This window comes from Peromyscus californicus, unplaced genomic scaffold, assembly GCF_007827085.1.
Source record: "Peromyscus californicus insignis strain IS unplaced genomic scaffold, ASM782708v3 Scaffold_12__1_contigs__length_115047231, whole genome shotgun sequence".
Taxonomy (NCBI): domain Eukaryota; kingdom Metazoa; phylum Chordata; class Mammalia; order Rodentia; family Cricetidae; genus Peromyscus; species Peromyscus californicus.
Window position 1 is genome coordinate 70887522 of NW_026294413.1, and position 19874 is coordinate 70907395.

Here is a 19874-nt window from a genome sequence, read left to right on the forward strand (position 1 = left end):
GAGAGAGAGAGAGAGAGAGAGAGAGAGAGAGAGAGAATAAAATTCTATCCAAACAGGTTATACTTTGGCATCCTAGAGTTTTTTGTTGTTGTTGTTCTTTTTTTTTTTTTTTTTTTTACATTTGGTGTCTTTTCTTTTTCTTCAGCCAGACATCTATCCAACATATTTTACTTCCATCATCTATGGGGAACACATTCCATGATGTCCTAAAGCCTCAAATAACAAATAGTGCTGAAAGACGCACATTATATTTTCTCCTGTACATACATATGCACCTATGAAAAGCTTTAACTCTTTCACTGAAATGAAATACATGTGGCTTTTATTTGCATATCTAAATGGCAGCACCACACAGCACTATGATACCTGCACAGTTGTTCTGATGACACAGATGGCTGCTCATTGAAAACAGACCAGAGGCATGGACAACAGGGAGATGCAGAACAAAGAAGATCACAATTAGTGGTGGGGGATTTCTGATGCTACCAGGAAGAAGGGGTGGTTTAAAACAATTGGACTTCTTATTTCTGAAGTTTTCATTAGCTATTAAAATATCAAATGATTGAAAACAGGGGCATGAAACTGAAAAAGGTAAACAGGATGAGGAAGAAATTCCGTGCATTTGCTGAGAGTCTAACTGCCTACTGTACAGTAGTGCTCGGGTGTCTTTCATGACACACACTGTTCTAATCTTCATTCTAGGCTCAGCACTCAAGAACAGTAAACTGAAGCCCACCAAAGACACCTGTGTGTCTAGACAGGATGATGAAGGAAAGTGTGTGGACACTGCTTCCTGATCCAGTCAGAGAAGATCCTGATGGAGAAGATTGAGCTGACTTCAAACCATGAGTGGATTTCCCAGTGGGAAGGATATATAACATAATTCTAGGCACAGGTCATATCATCGTGGCTGGAGATCGGACCAAGTGTGGGTGACAACCTTAGAAATGTACATTAGAGAATGTGATGTGGCCCCAGCCATGAAGGACAGCATGTATCTTCATAGTATTCACTTGCAAATTCCTATTTGTCCATACTATGGGCCCATATTCAGGCATATTCAGGCATAATATAGGTAAAAGGCTAGACAGATGCATGTTTTCTTCTCTAGTTAAAATTAAGGACATAGGAGATAACGGTTTTGTTATTTTAAATAATAATCTCTAGCTTATTGAGCAGTGTGTGGAAGAGCCACAAGCTTCACCTGCTCTGAAGCAGCACTGCCCCTCTGTGGACAAATAAGGTCTTCACTCAACAGTGTCCTGAGCTTAGAAGCCCAGGAATTGAAGAAAGAAATGCATTGAATCTTTCTCTGCAGCCAATTTTTTTGAGAGGGAAAGAGATTTTGTCTTTGTTGAGATCAGCTATAGCCTAGTTTTCTTTCCTCCACCTTCCAGCATTTTCTCCATGCCTCCCCCATAGTTTCCTATCTTTCAACTGTACCTAAAACTACTTTGTTCTGGAAAAGCCATTCATAACACAAAAGGAAATGACAATGCCTTTTACTTAGAGTAAAGCTTATAAAATAAGCAAATGTTTGAATTTCACATGAGTCATATTTTATTGACCCCCTTATATAGACTGTAGACATGGTGATTATTAAACTATAAAGTTTATTTTTCTTTCGCTCACTTTTATCATTTCTTTTATTTTTTTCAAGTATAATATAATCATATCCAACTCTCCTTCCTAAATTTCCTATATTCCCCTCATCTCTCTTTTCACTTTATGGCTTTGTCTTTCTTTACTAATTGTTGCATATGTACATATAAATGTATTTATTTATAAATGTATAAATACAACCCACTCATCTATATAATGTTACTTGTATGCATGTTTCAAGGATGACCAGTCTGTAGTGGATAACCAGTTGTTAACTCATATGCATGTTTCAAGGATGACCAGTCTGTATTGGATAACAAATAGTTAACTCTTCTCTGGGAAAATCTGTGTCTCCCACTATCAGCATTCCTTCGTTGCCAAGAGCTCATTAGCTAGGATCGAGGCTTTGTGCACTTTTCCATGTCTATTAAACCTTAACTTGTCTATTGTTGTTCTTTTTCAGTTCATGTTTAGACAGGGATGTCGGTGAGTCTTTACATGTATAGCTTCTGATATTCTTAAGAGACACAATTTCATAGCAATCTCGCTGATCTTCTGCTTCTTATAATATTCCCACCTCTTTTTTCAATGTTTCCAGAGCCTTAGGTGCAGGAGTTAGATTGTAGACATTGCCATTGAGACTAGACTCCTCAACTCTGCATCTTGATAGGTTGTGGCTTTCGGCAATGGCCTCCATCTTCTATGAAAGCCATGAACCTACAACCAGCACTTTACTAAATCAGCACAATCCTTAATTACATTCTAATCATTTGTCCTTATTACATACACATTCCTTTGCACAGGGTCTGCTCATCTGGCTCATTTTAGAATGAGTCATTCATTCTCTTTTACTGAGTTTTAAGACTTTTTAGGTCTTCTATTTAAAATTATCTGAACAAGTTACATGTTTGAGTAATTTCTCATAGTTACTATTCTCTTTATTTTCTTAAAGATATTCAGATCTCTGTCTAGAAAACTTCACAGCAATGATGAATAAAGTTAAATATGTGAAAAGGTAACTCAGAATAATGAATTAGAAGATTCAATACCTTCAATATCCCCCAACGACTTCCATAAATTCCATAAAATAGCACTAAAACTCCAAACACCATTTTGGTTTTGAATTTTGAATTGAATGGAGACCAGCCCACTGTAGCACCATTCTGTAGGAAAGTGTCCTGGGTCGCATAAGTTTGAGTCTATGGGTGACCTAGCTGCAGAGTTTGTCCATGTTTTCTGTTGTAATCTCCTGTTTGAGTTCCTGCCTTAATTACCACCAATGATGGACTATGACCTGGAAGGAAAAGCCAAATAGATCTTTCCACCTTTTCAGTAGCTCTTTCTCAGAGAGTTTCATCACAACTACAGAAAGGAAACAGAGCATCCACTTGTCTGCACACTCTGTGTCTTCCATGACTTGATGTTCTTGCTTGCTACAGTTTGATTTCTGCTCACTGACCCTGACCCTGTTCACAGCAGGGTCACCTGGAAACTGGCCTTTGTGATTCATTCCCTTTCTCCTCATCCTTTGTGAGTTCAGCACACTGCAGCTTAAATGATCACATTGATTTTGTCTTCTCATCAGCTTCTCTGTTAGTTCTAAGATAGACGTTTATGATTCAGGAGGGAATATATATTGAGTATTAAAATATCCAAATCCTTAACCTCATAGCCAAAAGCTTATCCCAGGTTAAAAGTCTGCCTATACAGAATAGGGATATTAAATCAAGCAGATGTTGTGGTTTCCAGATGTCTTGTAACTGGGAAAGGCCACACCCACCCAGCTGAAGGTTTCTGTACTGGTTGCAGGTGTGTGGGGAGCACTGTGCATTCGTAGCACAGAAGTAAGTGCCTGAGTCTGTGGTCTGAGAGGAGGAAATGTACAGAGAGCTGCGACGTTCCTGAGGGACTGTTGTGGATGTCAGTCTTCCAATGTGCTTTGTTCCAGAAGGATTGTAAAACAGGCTAATGAGGTGACCCCCAGGACTTTGGTGAAACCACTGCAATTGGTTTGCAGAGGTGGAAAAGTTGCACTGCAGCTGTGCACGCTCTCCCTCCTGCAGAACCAAGGACACAGGACTCTGCTTCACTTGTTGACCTTTCACCCCTGGTTGGAAACAGAGAAAGAGACACAGATGGGGTCACTGGGCATCCACAGAACCCTGAACACATCCCATGTCCTCTGAGAAGGTGGGAGCTCTGCAGGACTCCTGAGCTGCTTCCCCACCCCTCCACGTGCTGACAGAAACCTCTCTGCCCCTGAATGTGGACAGCCAGACTCACAGCAAACCTGGATGCACAGCAGCCCCAGCAGAGAGCACAGCAGCCTCTTCATGGTGCTTGTCTGGCTGCTGGAGACAGAAGCAAGGAGCCAAGCCCTGGGCTGTGGTGTCAGGATGGCTGTTGAATGTCCCTCCTCCTGCAACAACCAGTCAGCCCCACCCAGGAACCCTGCCAGGCCAGACACTGCAGAGTTCCCTCCCAGCCTTCTGAGCCTGAAGCTCCTCCCAAACCAGACCTGCCTGAGAGTCTGGGTGGAGTGCAGTGTGGGGCAGGGCATTTTGAGATGACCCTGGGGTTGTAAGGAGTTAGGGATCCTGGAAGCAGGAGAGGACCAGTCCCTCCTAAGGAGAACAAGCCTCAGCTCCACACTGTCTAGCACACTCAGAGACAACACTAAAAGTTTAACTCAGGAAACAGATGCATGTTCTAACTAAGGACACTTTACTGGGGCCTGAAGGATGACTCAGCAGATAAGGGTCCTTGACGTTACGGGAGGCCTTAGTTCCCTCCCCAGCATCCACATGAGGTGGCTCACAGAGTCTGTATCTCAAGCTCCAGGGGACGTAATATTCTCTGTGTTCTCTTCAAAACCTTCAGACATGTGCCAGACCCACTCTCATACACATTTTTAAAAAGAATCTGCATCTGTGAAATATTTAAGTGGAATCATGGCAGTAAAAGAAAAAATGGGAACATAACAAGAGAGTAATGTAATGGTTTCATAGGTTTATAATGCATTTTAAAAATTGGAACACTCCTGCCACAGTCAGGGTTTGTTGTACATATTGTTTAAAGTATGACCACGTAAGAAGGAAGTGGATTGGGAAAGCTAATGTGGGAGTCCTGCATCCACAGAGACAGGGCAGCAGCCCTTGTGTGCTATTGCACGTGGTGAATGAAGGGGACAATATGCTTGAGAGCATAACAATACAGGAATGCATTTTGAAGTTTTCCCCATAAAGATGACTGCTCGAGAAGTAAGACTAGTAATAAGAAATAAACAACTGCCTCAAAAATAACTCACAGAAATAGCCTTGCTTTCTTTGTACCGCCAGCTTCTGAATAATGACAGACTTCCTTAAGTATGAAAGCATGGCCTAACATTAGGCTTATTCCCACCTATCTCCTAAAACTTAAATTAACCCATTTATATTAATCTACTGTCTGCCATGTGGCTCATTACCTCTCCTCCATACTGTATATCTGACTTTCTCTGTGTCTCACTTCTAATCCCCTGCATCAGATTCTTCCCAGAGTTCCTATCTCTGCCTGGAAGTCCTGCCTATCCTCCACTAGCTATTGGCCATTCAGCTCTTTATTAAACCAATCAGAAGATGCCTTAGACAGGCAAGGAAGGACAGAGACACATCTTCACATAGAATGATCAAATATTCCACAACACGCACCCGGCCTTACTCCATTTGAGCCCATTATTCTCTCGAACAGTATTAGACCAGCTAATGACTTCAAATACTGTAGGATAATTTCATAGAAATTTTGACTCAGGTGAAAAATGCTGTGAAGGACATTTTTTTTCTTGAGTCAAAGTTCTACTAAAGGAGAAATCAGATCATTTCTTTGCAAAATGAGAAACAAATTATTAGCAACTAAGATCTATCCCATAGGAATGAAACATTTCTCAAGATTCTTCTTTCTCTTTACTGTTGCATTTATGGAACATGCCAACTGCCTAAAAGTGTCTGAGGCTGGGACCCTGGTTTTTTACTCCACAAGTCTCAAGTTGTTTGTGTTCAGCTCCATACTTGTGACTCAGAGCAGAGGAGCACCTAACTACCTCAGTCCCCCTGTGAAAGGATTATCAGGTGGAAGGAGATTCCATCCTTCCTGCACTAAGTCTGAAAAGCTCTCCAAGCCTGAGACAGGCTGGCTTCCTGGTGTGAGCTTCAGGAGGTGCTGGATACCAAGGTGAGGGTATTACATATGCAAGAAAGGACACTGAAGGACAAGGAATAAGCAGCTGCCCCTCAGGGCCAGAGCAGCTACTGAAGCTGCACAGATGCAGCCATCAGGCTGGGGCCCTGTCTGGGCTCTGCATTCTCCTGCAGCATCAGTGCTGTGTAGGGATCTCAGCCTAAAGGAGGGTCTCTGTTCACAGTGAAACAGCACAGTGCTCTTTCTATGGATGAGACCCTAAAGCAGAGTGACAGTGGGCAGTAGGGATACTCTGAGCCTCAGGATTCACTGGAAGGTCACCTAGGTGTGCAAGAAGCAGCTCACTTTTTCCTGAAGATTCCCAGTAAGCAAATACAGCCTGAAGAGTCAGAGAGGTAGGTAGACAGAGAAGTTGCCGCAAGCTTAAGCAGGTTTAGATACCTTCAACCTAGGGACACTGGGGAGACAATCCAGAAGAGACACTGTCTTTCCCTTGGTCTGTCTCTAACATCTGCATAAAATATGTTCTATCAGAACACCTACTGAAGCATTGGAGGAGGTTTAAAAACAAATAACTATCTAGTAACTTCATACATGAACATAATGTATTCTGATAGTATCCACCACCACCCTGTTCCCCCTACAACTCCTCCCAGAACCCACTAAATCCCCCTCCCCTTGCAGAAGCCAGTAAACTAGAACACAAGAGCCAGAAGGAGCTTAAGAGAAAGAGAAAGGGTAGTAGAACACAAGCAGTGTAATGTCAAAAAGGACAGGAGAGGCTGTAAGCAGAGAGGGGCGTGGCAGCGTAGGAGAGAAGGAAGGTTTCTGTGAGTTTATTCTAATCTATGAGAACACTATTTACCTTTTAGAAAGGAGCATCCTCTAGAGGCCCATTTGAGAAACAAGTTCACAGCTGCAATAGACTTCTGAGTGTGAATCCAAGGCTTTCATCATGCACAAAGGAAGCTTAATGCTTTTTAAGTAGAAACTTGTGAGTTTTTAGACAAGAAGAATATAAAGTTATAAATCAAAATGGGAGAATAAGATGTTTTAGAGTGAGGAAATTATAGCATCTTTACACATTTCAAAACAAGTACTAGGGACAAAGAAATCAGAACACTGCGTAGTTACCAGATTTCTACACAACGCCATCAAAATGAGCAAGAAAAAGATGTGATAGATGTTGCTAGGAATATTGCAGATGTGTTACCTCATGAGTAAATTAAGAAGTACAAATTCAAATAAACATTGTAAACATATATTTAAAAAAAAAAAGCCAGCAAATCTGCAACAGACAATCTTCACTTTGATGAACTCAAAGTCAAATTCAACATACATCGAACTGATGAGATACTCAGCTCCTGTTCAGTCCCTTGGCTTTTATTATAAAATACAACATAACTTAAAAGTGTCACCTGACATATTCTAGGTCCTGCCCACTGAGGAGACTATGCCATGCACGGACACCAGGGGGCAGGAGTTATGAGCCTTGCATTCCAATTCCACTACCACAATTTCTCTCTCTCTCTCTCTCTCTCTCTCTCTCTCTCTCTCTCTCTCTCTCTCTCTCTCTCTCTCTCTCCTCGCTCTCTTCTCTCTTCTCTCCTCTCTCTCTCTGTATGTTGTCAATCAAAATGAAGTCACTGAGTACCTTAACAGTTAGCATTCAATGAGACTATTTTGTTGCAAAGGAAGAACACAAAGAACAAAATCCTCTTCAGACAGATCAGAGTGCACAGTGTGGTAGCAGTGAGCAATGAGAGCAGGAACATTGGAAGCATATTATATTCAATAATATAGGGAGGTGAGTTACAGATTCCAATACTGAAAACTGGAAATGAATCAATATTACTTTGAGTTAAAAAAAAAGAAGCAACTAGACATAATTTCCATAATAATGGAAAACACCGTTAGCTAAACGTTGTGAAATCTTGATGACATCACCTATGTGTACAATGAATGAAAGTGGGTAACATGAATAAGTCCAACTCAGTCATTCATTCTAGCCAGATCCAAAAGATGTTTATGATAACTTTATGATCACCTGGAAAATGAAAACTGTAAGGAGTATTTGGGGAAGAACAGTCTTCAAAATGTCTTACTTTTTTAGCACCATTTAAAACTCTGGACCATGTGATCATACCACTGGACTCTCCTTAGACCTTGAGTCTGTTTGGGTAAGGGACTTTGGAACATGTGCTTCATTATTCCCTCATTAAGTATTCTTCTAATCTGAATAATTTAATCACCTGCATGTTCTAAAAAGAATATCTTAGTATAATAATTTATCACATTAATAGTCATATTATGATTTTTATGTGCGTAAATCTAGCTTTGGATAAATTAGATGAACTTATTAAACAACAATCTCAGTATCAGGCAAGGGAGTTTTTGTTCAGGGAAGCCATTGAGGTATACAAAACAACACAGGTTATTGTCATGTTTCTTGGCTGCGCACTATAACTAGATGGTGAGATTCTATGTCTAAAGCCTCCAAATTCTACTGTTGCATGACATAGAGAAGTCAACCTGGAACTTATTGACGAAAGTCCTCCATGCTGGTTAGCTTTCCTAGCACTGGAAGGTCCTATGCAGGCTGCTGTGGAAGAAAGGTCCCAAGAGTATTAACCAGAGCTGGACCCTGCATGCTGCAGTACTGAACTTCCAGGTAATATGTGCATTGTGGCCTGACTGCCTCAGAATAGCAATGCTTTCTGATTGGATTTGAAGTCTCCTCAACAGGAGGGAATTCATGCCTAGTCTGTGATATGGCCAAAAATCCCATGGTTCAAGAGGCCTTAGGAACTAGGGGGACTACTATTGTTATTTTGCTAAGTAATCATGTAAAACAGACTTCTAAGTGTGTGTCTATCCTCACAGATTATAACTAGGCTCACCTTTGTTTGGAGCATGTGTTTCAGGAAGTTTCTATCACAGATTTTTCCATACTGATTGGTTCAAATTGTCTTTAGTACTAGTTATCCCTCCCCACATCCCTTCCTCTACCCTGTCCTCTCATCCCCAGCTCTATTAATCCTGTCTGTTCCATTTCCCCATTTATGACAGTTCTTCTATTTCCTCTTCCTCTGAAGATCCCCTTCTCTCTCATGGCCTCTTATTGACACCTAACACGTATGGATATTCCAAATAAAGCACACATATTAAAAGCTAGCATCCACATATTTGAGAAAACACTATGCTTCTTTATTTAATGGATCTGGTTTATCTTGCTCAGCATGACTGTTTCTAGTTCCAACCACCTACCTGAAAATTTCATAATTTCATTTTTCTTATTTTCACCTGAATAATACCCCACTGTGTAAATGTACCATATTTTCAGATTTCTCTCATCAGCTGATGTACATCTAGAGTGTTTCTAACTCCTAGTGATTATGAATAGAGCTGCAATGATCTTGGAAGAGCAAGTATCTCCTTTTCCCCCTTTCTTTTTTTATATAATATTTTTTTCATTTTACATACCAATCACAGTCCCCCTCCCTCCCCTCTTCTGGATTATTCCCTACATTCCCCCTTCATCCACCCCTCAGAGAGGGTAAGGCCTCCCATGGGAGTAAACAAAGTTGGGCATATCAAGTTGAGGCAGGACCATAACACATGAGAGCAAGTATCTCTTTAGAAAGATGAAGATTCTTTTGGTTAATTCCTCAGGAGTGGTATAGCTAGTGTGGCAGGTTTATGGTCAGTATTTGGAGGAACCTCCATTCTGATTTCCATGTTGTTTATACCTGTTTGCATTCACATCAGCAATGAATAAGTCTTCTCCCTCATGTCACTCTCTCAGCTGGTGTCCTGGTCCTTTGGTTCTTAAAATTCCTCCTGCTACATTTCTGTGGTGTTCCGTGAGCCTTAGGTGTAGGAATTGCATTGTAGATGTCTTAACTGGAACTAGAGATGTCGCAGCACTTATTCTCTGCATTGTGAACAGTTGTTAAACTCTCCAGTGGCCTCTATTTGCTTCAAAATGAACCTTCTGTGATGAGGTGTGGTAGCTACACTTATCTCTTTGTGTAGTTACAAATATTTAAAGTACTGTGAGAAGCTGTATTGATTTAGGAGGGTGGCTGTAGTAGGTTCTCCTCTAAGGTCTATGACCTCTCCAGACATGGGTAGTTAACAAGGTTTACAGTATTTGGCCTAAATTCCTTCCTTTGAGCATGTCTTAAATCCAATAAAACATATATTTTTAGTTTCCACCAAGATAAAAGTTCTACTATTGCATCCTTGTGGGTGTTCTTGCCATGATGGTCATTTTGTTGTTGTTGTTGTTCATAGCATTTATACAGTTTGGTAGGAATATGTATTGCTTTTCTCCCTTGGAATCTTGCATATACTTGAAAACTCATCCTCAGGAAGGAGTCTTCAGGTCAATTCTAGATAAATTCCTCCAAGTTCTAAGTCTCAGTTATGTGGTAACATTAGCAAAGGGTTGTTACGTACAATCAGAGCAATAAAAGCCAACAGCAATAGCCCATCTCTTTTGGAAGAGACACTTGAAGCCCCAATGAACAACTTGAAGGCAGGATTTCTGTCGGGGCCTGCCAACAGTCAGCTGGGTAGCTGGGTAGAGGAGTGCGGATTGAAGAGACAATGAAGAAGACAGAAAAGAGTCGAGAGGTCTCCCGGTCCATGCTGGACAGCCCCAAGTTTATTTCACAGCCAGCTTATATACAGTTTTGAAGGATGGAGGTAGAACAATGCACAGCACAGGCATTCAACCGCTATCTATCCTGCCTTGCATCAAGGAGTAGGCAGTTTCTTTTTCTATCTCGATATACCTCTAGCTGGCATCAGCAGCCTGCATCTAGCTAGATAGTTTGTTCCCTCTTGTGGGATAATCAGAACTTTCTCACAGCCTTGGAGCAAACAAGCTTGAACTCTATTGACTCATAATAGACTTCCGATTCAAACTGGGAGACTGAGTCAGTTGTGGGCACCCACAGATTCCCATGCCTGGCACTGAGGTTTTTATTAGATTTAGCATTCATTTTAGGTTGACAAGCTCTCTTATGAGAGAGTCTATTCTATTTTGTGCCATTCAAGTAGTTTTTGGAGTTTAGAAATGCAATTTGACGTTCTATTTTGCTCCCTAGCCAGTAAGAATGCATGTACTTCTTTTCTGTTCTTTTTGTACACAAATATGAGTCTTTCTTGAGGGACACGATAGTCATTGATTTCAGATCTTCCTTCCATTACAGAGAGATAAATATGAGTACTAGAGCATTTTACTTTAAATAAGAATTTTGTTTCAAGAATTGAAATGTAACAAAACTTTTGTTCCTTCCCCATATTTCAGAAGAGTATCTGAGAATCTAGCTCTAATCCTAAGTAACTGACTACACCACATCCTCAGGATTTAGGCAAAGTGCAATGACCTATGAGAGTGGGCAGCCTGACTCCTACACGGTGTGTAGGAAAGAGATGGAGCTGCCTCTCAGGCATCATCTTGAGAGTTCCAACAGCTCTGTCTCCTGAGCAGCTTCACTAATTGAATGCTGTTGGAGAGTGAGAAGGTTTCAATGAGAATGGCCCCATAGGCTCAAAAATCTGAATGTTTGGTTCCGAGATGGTGGACTGTTTAGGAAGGATCAGTAGGCATGGCCTTATCAGAGGAGGTGTGTCACGGGTGGTGGACTTTGGGATTTCAAAGCCCAAGCCAGGCCCAGTCTCTCACTCTCTCTGTCTCTTGTTGGTGATCAGATAGAAGCTCTTAGCTACTACTCCAGGGACATGGCAACTGCCTGCTACTATGCATGTGATCACAATCATCATGGCTCACCCTCTGAAAGTGTAATTAAGTCCTCAGTTATATGCTTCCTTCTGTAAGTTGTCTTGGTCATGGCGTCTCTTCACAGCAATAAAACAGTAACTGAGACCAGAAGTCTGACTGAACTCTCTGTAACATTGGCCAAGGAGAGGAAGAATCTAATAGCTTATAGAGTAAGACTGAAGTAGATTTTTAAATACTAAAGCCTATATTCTTCATTTGGTCATAAATTTGTGGGGTAAGATCAGAAGATTGCTGGACAATTAAATCATTAAATTTTGTAAGACATCTTGGTAGAGATAAATCCCATGTCCAGCTTTTCTTGGAGATGTTTTTCTCTGAGAAGTCCTCACTTAGGGAGAGAACAGTATTTTTGTGGATCAAAGCCTGGGTTGTCTCTAGCAATGACTTCCATCCTATCCTATCAGAGTATCCACAGATTCCTAGGTTTCTAGGAATTTGACCTGAGATTGTTGCTGTTTTTCAGGAGGCTGTGTAGACCCCACTTAGAGAAGGCACAGAGCCCTCCCTCACAGGGCCACTCCCCTCAGCCTCCTGCACCCTGGGTTTGTGTGCAGCTTCCCCTGCAGTCTTCCTCACTGTGTCCCTCAGAGCACAGTAGTACAGGGCAGAGTCTGCCAGCTGCACTGAGGACTTCTGCAGGTGGAAGGAGCTGCTGCTCTTATGGAGAGTGGCCTGGAACCCTTGGTGCTCTGTCCTCTGGTTGTCTGTGGCACTCTTCAGGAGTAGCCGAGGGGCTTTGTTGGGATATTGCACATACCAGAAAACCACAGGAGCTGAACTAAGAGTCTTATAGGTGCAGTTCATCATCACAGGCAACCCCTCTGTGACAGTGACCAGGTCTTCTGTCTGGGTCACCGAGTCACCATTGCTCATCCCTAAAAATCAGTTAAAAAACAGATAAATAAATAAATAAATAAATAAATAAATAAATAAATAAATAAATAAATAAGGAGTCATTTTGCTATGTGAGGAAGAAGGTAAAGACTTCCACAGCTGTAAGACAATGACATTATCCACACTTAGGGTAAATGTAACTTACTGAGCATTAAGAGCAGCAGCAGAACTGAGCAGGTGTCAGGAAGCATGTTCATAGGAGAAAATGACACTTGGTTCTTGAGTGCACCAAACTCACAGGGCAAGTCTCCTGCAGGACCTTACTGAAACTCCTCACTCATAAACAAGGACCTCCTTCTGCACAGTGACAGTCTGCCACGTGAAGCCACCACCTGGATGCAGACATTAACCACATCTGAAGAGACAGCGCCCTCTGCTGATTTCCCTTCAAACTGCACCACAGATGTCTGCACAATACACTGAATAAATTTGAAACCTCTCTTAAAGAGGGAGGTCTCAATTCCACAATGGATTCCTGAAATCACAAATGTTACCAAGCTATGTGTATGCTATGGTATTTAGTAGTATGAATATGTATAAAATAATATTCATACATGTATATTAAATTTAATTTAGAAAATTTATCTACTTTTCTCATCTTATTAGCTCTTAGGGAATATTATCCAATGAATATTTTTTTATATTCACCTGGTCCGTATACTCCTGCAAGATACATCCACTCTTCCCTACCAACCCAGTCCCCCTCCTTTTAAAACAAATACCTTAAGGTTTGCATTACAGTTTGTCCTGCCCATATTCTTGGATATATGGCCTTCAGTGGAGGGTAGTCTAAGCACCAGGGGCTGCATTTTTCAAGAAACCTATTCTCTATTCCAGCAGCTACCAGCAAGCCCTAACTCCTTAGCTTAGGGTGGGACGCCCACCTTCCCTCTGTCCTACTGCAATTGCATCTGGCCTGATCCATTGCAAGTCTTAAGTGTGCTGTCAACCTCTGTGAGTCCATGTGTGCAGCTGCCCTGCTGAGTCCAGTAAACGCTGTCTCCTTGTAGTCATTCCCCACCTATTGCTCTTACAGTCTTTCCACCCCCTCTTCCTCAGTGACCTCTGACCTTCAGAGGAGGGTGTGTGATGTAAACGTCCTATCTGGAGGCTGAGTGTGCCATAGCCTCTTCTTCTCTGTAGCGCAGGAGTTCTGGTTCTCTGTAACAAAATCACCATGTGCTGCAAACAGGGAAAGGGAATGATGAAACTATATTTCAATTTTTAAAACTGGAGAAAACTCTCCTAAATTGTTTAGAGTGACTTGAAACTAACTTTATTTTGTGGTTTTTTTTTTTTTTTTTTTTTTTTTTTTTTGGTTTTTCGAGACAGGGTTTCTCTGTGTAGCTTTGCGCCTTTCCTGGGACACTCACTTGGTAGCCCAGGCTGGCCTCGAACTCACAGAGATCCGCCTGGCTCTGCCTCTCGAGTGCTGGGATTAAAGGCGTGCGCCACCACCGCCCGGCTTATTTTGTGTTTTTAATGTCTACACTATAGTTGGCACTTGCTAACTAAAACCTGGCCAGTGCAGTGGAAGGCCTGCGACACAGTGTATAGATGGAGTTCCAGAACTACTGGCAGGTTTGAGGACAGGCTGGAGGTACCTGTGGAGCAGTGTGCACTTGCAGCACAGAAGTACAGGGCAGAGTCTGCAGGCCAGGTGTCTGTGATGTGCAGGGAGAAGTGTTTGGCTTTCTTATCCTGTAAAACGGTCAGTCTTTCCTCCTGCTTTCTTTCCACAGTTGAACGAATGTCAATGACAAGCTGAGGATGTTCTCCAGGTCCTTGCTTATACCAAAGGAAGTAGGACGAGGCACTGTCTACATAAGTTCAGTTGATGACAGCGCGGGCTCCCTCCTGGACTCTAAGAGTGGAAGGATGCTGCTCCACCTGCTCACCTTGGCTCACCCCTTCTGTGGAATGTCATTCTTTATGCTCTGAATGTGTTTTGATAAGTAAAATGCTGATTGGCCAGTAGCCAGGCAGGAAGTATAGGTGAGATAAGCAGACAAGGAGCATTCTGGAAAGAGGAAGGTTGAGTCAGTAGACACAAGCCTGCTGTCCAGGGAGCAGCATGTAACGGCACACAGGTAAAGCCATGGAACACATGGCAACATATAGATGAACAGAAATGGGCTGAATTTAAATGTAAGAACTAGTCAGTATTAAGCCTGAGCTAATGGCCGAGCAGGTATAAATAATATTAATCCTCTATGCGATTATTTTATAAAAGGCTGCAGGACTGTGGGTGAGAGATTTGTCCTGTCCACGGCCACGTCGGAACACAGAAAAACTTCTGACTACACACCCCTATGCACAAAGATGGAAAGAAAGGAGAGGGTTGTCAGGTCATCACTGTCGAGCATTCTCTTTTTCTACAGTCACTAGAGAAAATCTGACTAAAATAGAGTTCCTCCTGGGTGTCCCAGAAACGTCCAGGAAATAATCTGTTGTCCTAAAATCTTCAATCATCATCCAGCTGCAGCCACAGAAACATGAATAAAGTAGGAATATATGTCTTCATTGTTCTTCCCAAAATTAAAGTAAGATCCAGTTTAGAATGTGATGACTTGTTAGTTGTTAGCTGTTGGTCAGCTACAGCTACGGGTTGTTGTTCTTTCTCAGGAACAATTCTACCTCTTATGTCATCCACTCAGCCACTGAGAGAAAGGCTGGGCTTCTGCCCTAAGCCTGCACAATCAGCACAAGGAAGTGAATCCTCTGCATACTCCCCAGCAGCTGAAGCCTACTACCACATTATGGCTGCATCCTCTACCAGTGAGGCCTCTGGTTAAGTGTCCTTTGATTGTATGAGGAACTCAGACACATAAAACAGCAATATGTTATATCAAGTGAGTCCTAGTACTGAGAGGTCAAGAATGGTATTTGTACACACTAGTAAGTGTTTCTTCTCTTTAAATCCACCACAGTTCATGTATAATATTTCATATATAAATATATATATATATATATATATACATGGTTTCATTTATAAATGTATATATGTGATGTATTCATGTGTGTGCATGAGTGCCATTTCATATGCCTAGAATTGTATTTACTAATGCACTCCCTTATTGCAGAATGCTCAGATAAGTCATCAAAAAACTCCGCCTTTTCTTGGAGACAGACAATTAGGCCAATATTTGTCCTTGAGAGAGCTATGTCACTCAGGAAAAAGCTTTTTTCAGGTCTCTCACAGGCTTTAAGTTGCAAGAGGACCATGTGTTTTTTTCATTTCAATGATTTTTTTCTTGATAATAGAAATATGAAATTTTTTTTTGCAGGCATCATACCTTTCAGAGAAGTTGGCCTAGAATCATAAATCTACATAGGATCTACTCTTTGGAAAGTTCTTAGGCATTATTTGATATTAAGAATAGCAACATCCATTAGGTTTACTCTCACAGCATCCAGTGATTGGAGACTGAATTACTGACAGAACAGCAGTGATGGATTCCCTGGAGAATCTGTGAAACTTTGCAATAAATCCAGCTTTGCTCCTTCCCATGGACCCTTCCATCCCCCGTTTCTAGCCCATTTCCTCTCTTTTGTCTCAACTGTGAATACCCACAAACACTATGTAACTGTGAACCCACTGTACAACAGTCTTGGGAAGCAGAAGGCCATCTTCACTGTCCTTCCTGTCCTCTGTTTCAGTTCCCTGGTACCATCCCCAGTCCTGTAACTGACCACTCACCTGTCCTCTCACTCTTCCTCCCTTCACTGAGGACTCAGCAGACCCTTGCTGCATTTCCTTTCCTCCCTGACATTCCTTTTTGTCAAATGCCCGAAGAGACACTCCACCTGGGAGCCTGGTGGCCACACATTTCTAGGAATCAGGTAGTCCATCTTTATTTTCCTTGCTGTCCTACATTGCAATTTTCCCAGTTTCACCCCAAGCCCTGTAGCTGACCACTTGGCAAGGGCCTGTCCTTGATCTCTGCTCCATTCCCCAGGGATTCCACCAAACCTTGCATACAAACCAGCTTCACTCATTACTATGGATCCTCTCAACACCCCATCTAGCCCATCTCATTTTCTTTGTGTCACCCTCATAAATAAAAACACTTTCTACTGCAGTGACTACACTGGCAGAGACTCAGGTAGTGATTCACTTTATCCTTCCTGTCCTCCATTACAAGCTCTTCATTCTCATCCTCAGTCTATTAAGAACCTGATTACAGGTCCCCTTCCTGAACTTCATTCATTGGACACTGCAACTCTTCGTTTAGATGCAGGGCCCCACCCCTTCCATCCCCATCTCTCCACATAATTCTTTGCCTTACTGCAACCTGCTTGCAGGGTCCCCTCTTTTCACCACACATCAATTCCCTATGGATTATACCTCTAGGTGTAAACAAGATCCTCTTAGCTTGTTAGCTTGTTGAAATAGGTTTCCATATGACGTCTCAGATGGTTGTGAGCTGCCAAATTGGCTCTGGGAATTGAACCTGGTTCCTCTCAAAGAGCAGCCAGTGCTCTTAACTACTGAGCCATCTCCCCAGCCCTTCATCTAATCATTTTATAATGGCATTTTGCAGATACTTTCTTCCTTGAAATGGAATTGGATAAGGGACTTCTATGAATTCTTCTGGCTTTGAAATTCTTTTATGCCACTGAACACAGAAAATACCTATAGAGAGCAATGTCAGGCATAGAGTGATAAGGGACTGGGGAGAAACTGTCTCATAGTGTGAAAACCTAAGGCCATTCACATTCTCGGGCATCTAACATGTCTGATATTTCCCTGACAGGTACCTAAAATATTAGATAAGATGTTATCTGTGTTTCCATAGCTCTCATAACATAAATGGAATGATAGTGGATCATGGGAGATATTAAATTTATAGTCAAATAAAATAAAATAAAACTGAACTTTGCTGAATATAGTGATCATATGTGGTGTGATAAGGTGGTGGACTAGATAGCCTAGGCAGAGATAAGCAGGATGCTCCTTGATGAGGCTCTGTTTTATCATTAAACCTAACATACCTCTCTTGTAAGAAACACATAAATCTTGCAACATGGAGAACCTGAGAATGACAGTTTATTAATATATAATAATTAATATAGATAATTATAATATATAATATAATATATAATAAATATGAAACCAAAGTCACATTGACAGCTTTCTTGGTGGCTTTCTGGAGTTAAGTACCCTCTTTCCAGAGATAACTGGGAGGCTCAAATTCTCAACAGAGGTAGTGATAAAGTTTGTGGGACCTGATTTAAAACAGAAAATTGTTTTCTCTCTCCAGATACAGAAAAGGTGGCCTATAGTATTATAAAACACAACGGAATTTATACTGAGGAAAAATTAGTTTACAAATTGAAAAGTCAGCACTATAACTTATATAAAAATATCAAGACAGGACGTGGTATCACCTAGCAGCTACTGTGCTTTGGCTTGTTCAGGAGATTTGGTGTGAGGATGGCTCTAGATAGAGAAAGGCCTGGCTATGGCTGAACCAGGAGTGGTGGTTGCTGTGGATGGGCAACAGCCCCTGAATGCAAGCTGTGGTTTAGGATGGAAAGACAGTGAAATAATTCAAGATGTCACCTAATATAAACTGGAAAGAATTAGTCAAAATTGATCCAGATGATGCGCCACTTCAAGAAGAGTTGGCAGATAATTCAACGTTCTCCTGAGCGAAGGCGGAAGCAAATGAACTAAAAGATGAAGATAACGTGATACATTTCTTCAGAACTGCTCAGTCACTGATGAAGATGACAGCTCAAGAAACAGCTGGCTTTGGAGAAGTTGAGCAGGCTAGAGAAGGACAAGTAAACTTTGAAAATCAACTAAATAAGCCAGGTGGTGGTGGGGCACGCCTTTAATCCCAGGGAGGCAGAGGCAGGCGGATCTCTGTGAGTTCGAGGCCAGCCTGGGCTACCAAGTGAGTTCCAGGAAGGGCGCAAAGCTACACAGAGAAACCCTGTCTCAAAAACAACAACAACAACAATAATAATAATGAAAATCAACTAAACACAAAAGAAATGAGACTGGTAAGTGAACTGGAGATGGTTCAGCAGGTGGATGTGATACTTGGTTTTACAATGATGAAATTCATCATCTTGAAAACGAGTTGGAATAAAAAAAAGGAAGTTAAAGAATGTGGAAAATGAATCAGATCATGAGAAGAAATTTAATGAACAATTGGCTCTTCAAAATGAAGAGACATAAAATGGAAACAAGAAATTAAGAAGAAAAAATGAACATCTTTGTCAGACATTACTGATGACCAGAAACAAAAAGGTTCACAAAAGGAATCATTTTGATCAGGAGAAGAGAAGACAGTGAAACCAATCACAGTACTCTAAAAAGAAACAAACAAACAAACAAACAAACAAATAAATAAATAAATAAATAAATAAATAAATAAATAAATGAATGAATGAATAAATGAATAAATGAATAACGTGAATTTGTTCAGTATCTGGATGAAATTCGAGCTTTGATAGAAGCTAATGAGAAACTTTAAGTTTAGGAAGAAGAAATGAGAAAGAAATCTAGAAGAGTCGGTACAGGAAATGGAGATGATTAATGGCTATAACAGGATGATAGCTATTGTGCATCAGACAGATACTACTGTGAACCAGACTTAAAAAGAGAATGGGCATTGTCAACTTCAAGTGTGAGAGCTCACAGGCCTTCTAGAAGCATGGGATGGACAGAATGATCCAGTCAGATGGCTGTGGATGCAAAACTAGAAGAATGGAAGGTGCTTTTCTCAATTGATACTTTTTCTCATTTTGTATCTTGACTGAACTTTAATTTTGATTTTTATTTTAAGGATTTACAACAGAAAATAACATTTACATTGCTTTTTAAAAAATTTATTGTATGTTTTGTCTAGAAACATTCTAAAATTGTTGTCTTTAATTGTCAAGTTCGTTTCTTAATTAAAAAGTGCTTTCAAGTCCAAATTAATCAGGAATGAGATAAGAAAAACATCTATCAAGATGATGTTAGACAACCTTTTCAGAGTACCTCTTTCTGTGCCTAATTGCCAAGTACCAATCTCACCTAATTCTACACCATACACTATCAAGAAGCTAGGATTATGGTTGTTGCTATTTGTGAACCCTCTGAGATGACTGAATCAGCAATTCTTATTGCAGAAGCTATCACTACTAGGGTCAACACTTCTAGCCATCCTCATGTAAATCTTACTGACAATTAGGAATTGTTTATTACCTGGGAAGCACAGATAATCTATATTTGAAATAGATGTACATGCAATGGGGATGAAGCTAAATGAATCAAAAGGGGTCAGGGTATTTGTAAAACTCTAGAAAGTAAATGTTTAGCCAATCCAGTTGCTGTTGTAACCACTCAGCTGCTGTTTCAACGTGAAAACACAATGAACAGATAATTTCTGAA

At 41.1% G+C, this 19874-nt stretch overlaps 1 gene segment (V, D, J or C); it reads right to left on the reverse strand.

Moving 5' to 3' along the window:
• Positions 1-12049: 12049 nt before the first annotated feature.
• On the reverse strand, positions 12050-12681 carry LOC128106805 (T-cell receptor alpha chain V region CTL-F3-like). The segment is given in 2 exon segments: positions 12050-12465; positions 12630-12681. Coding segments are annotated over 2 exon segments (468 nt in total).
• Positions 12682-19874: the final 7193 nt, after the last annotated feature.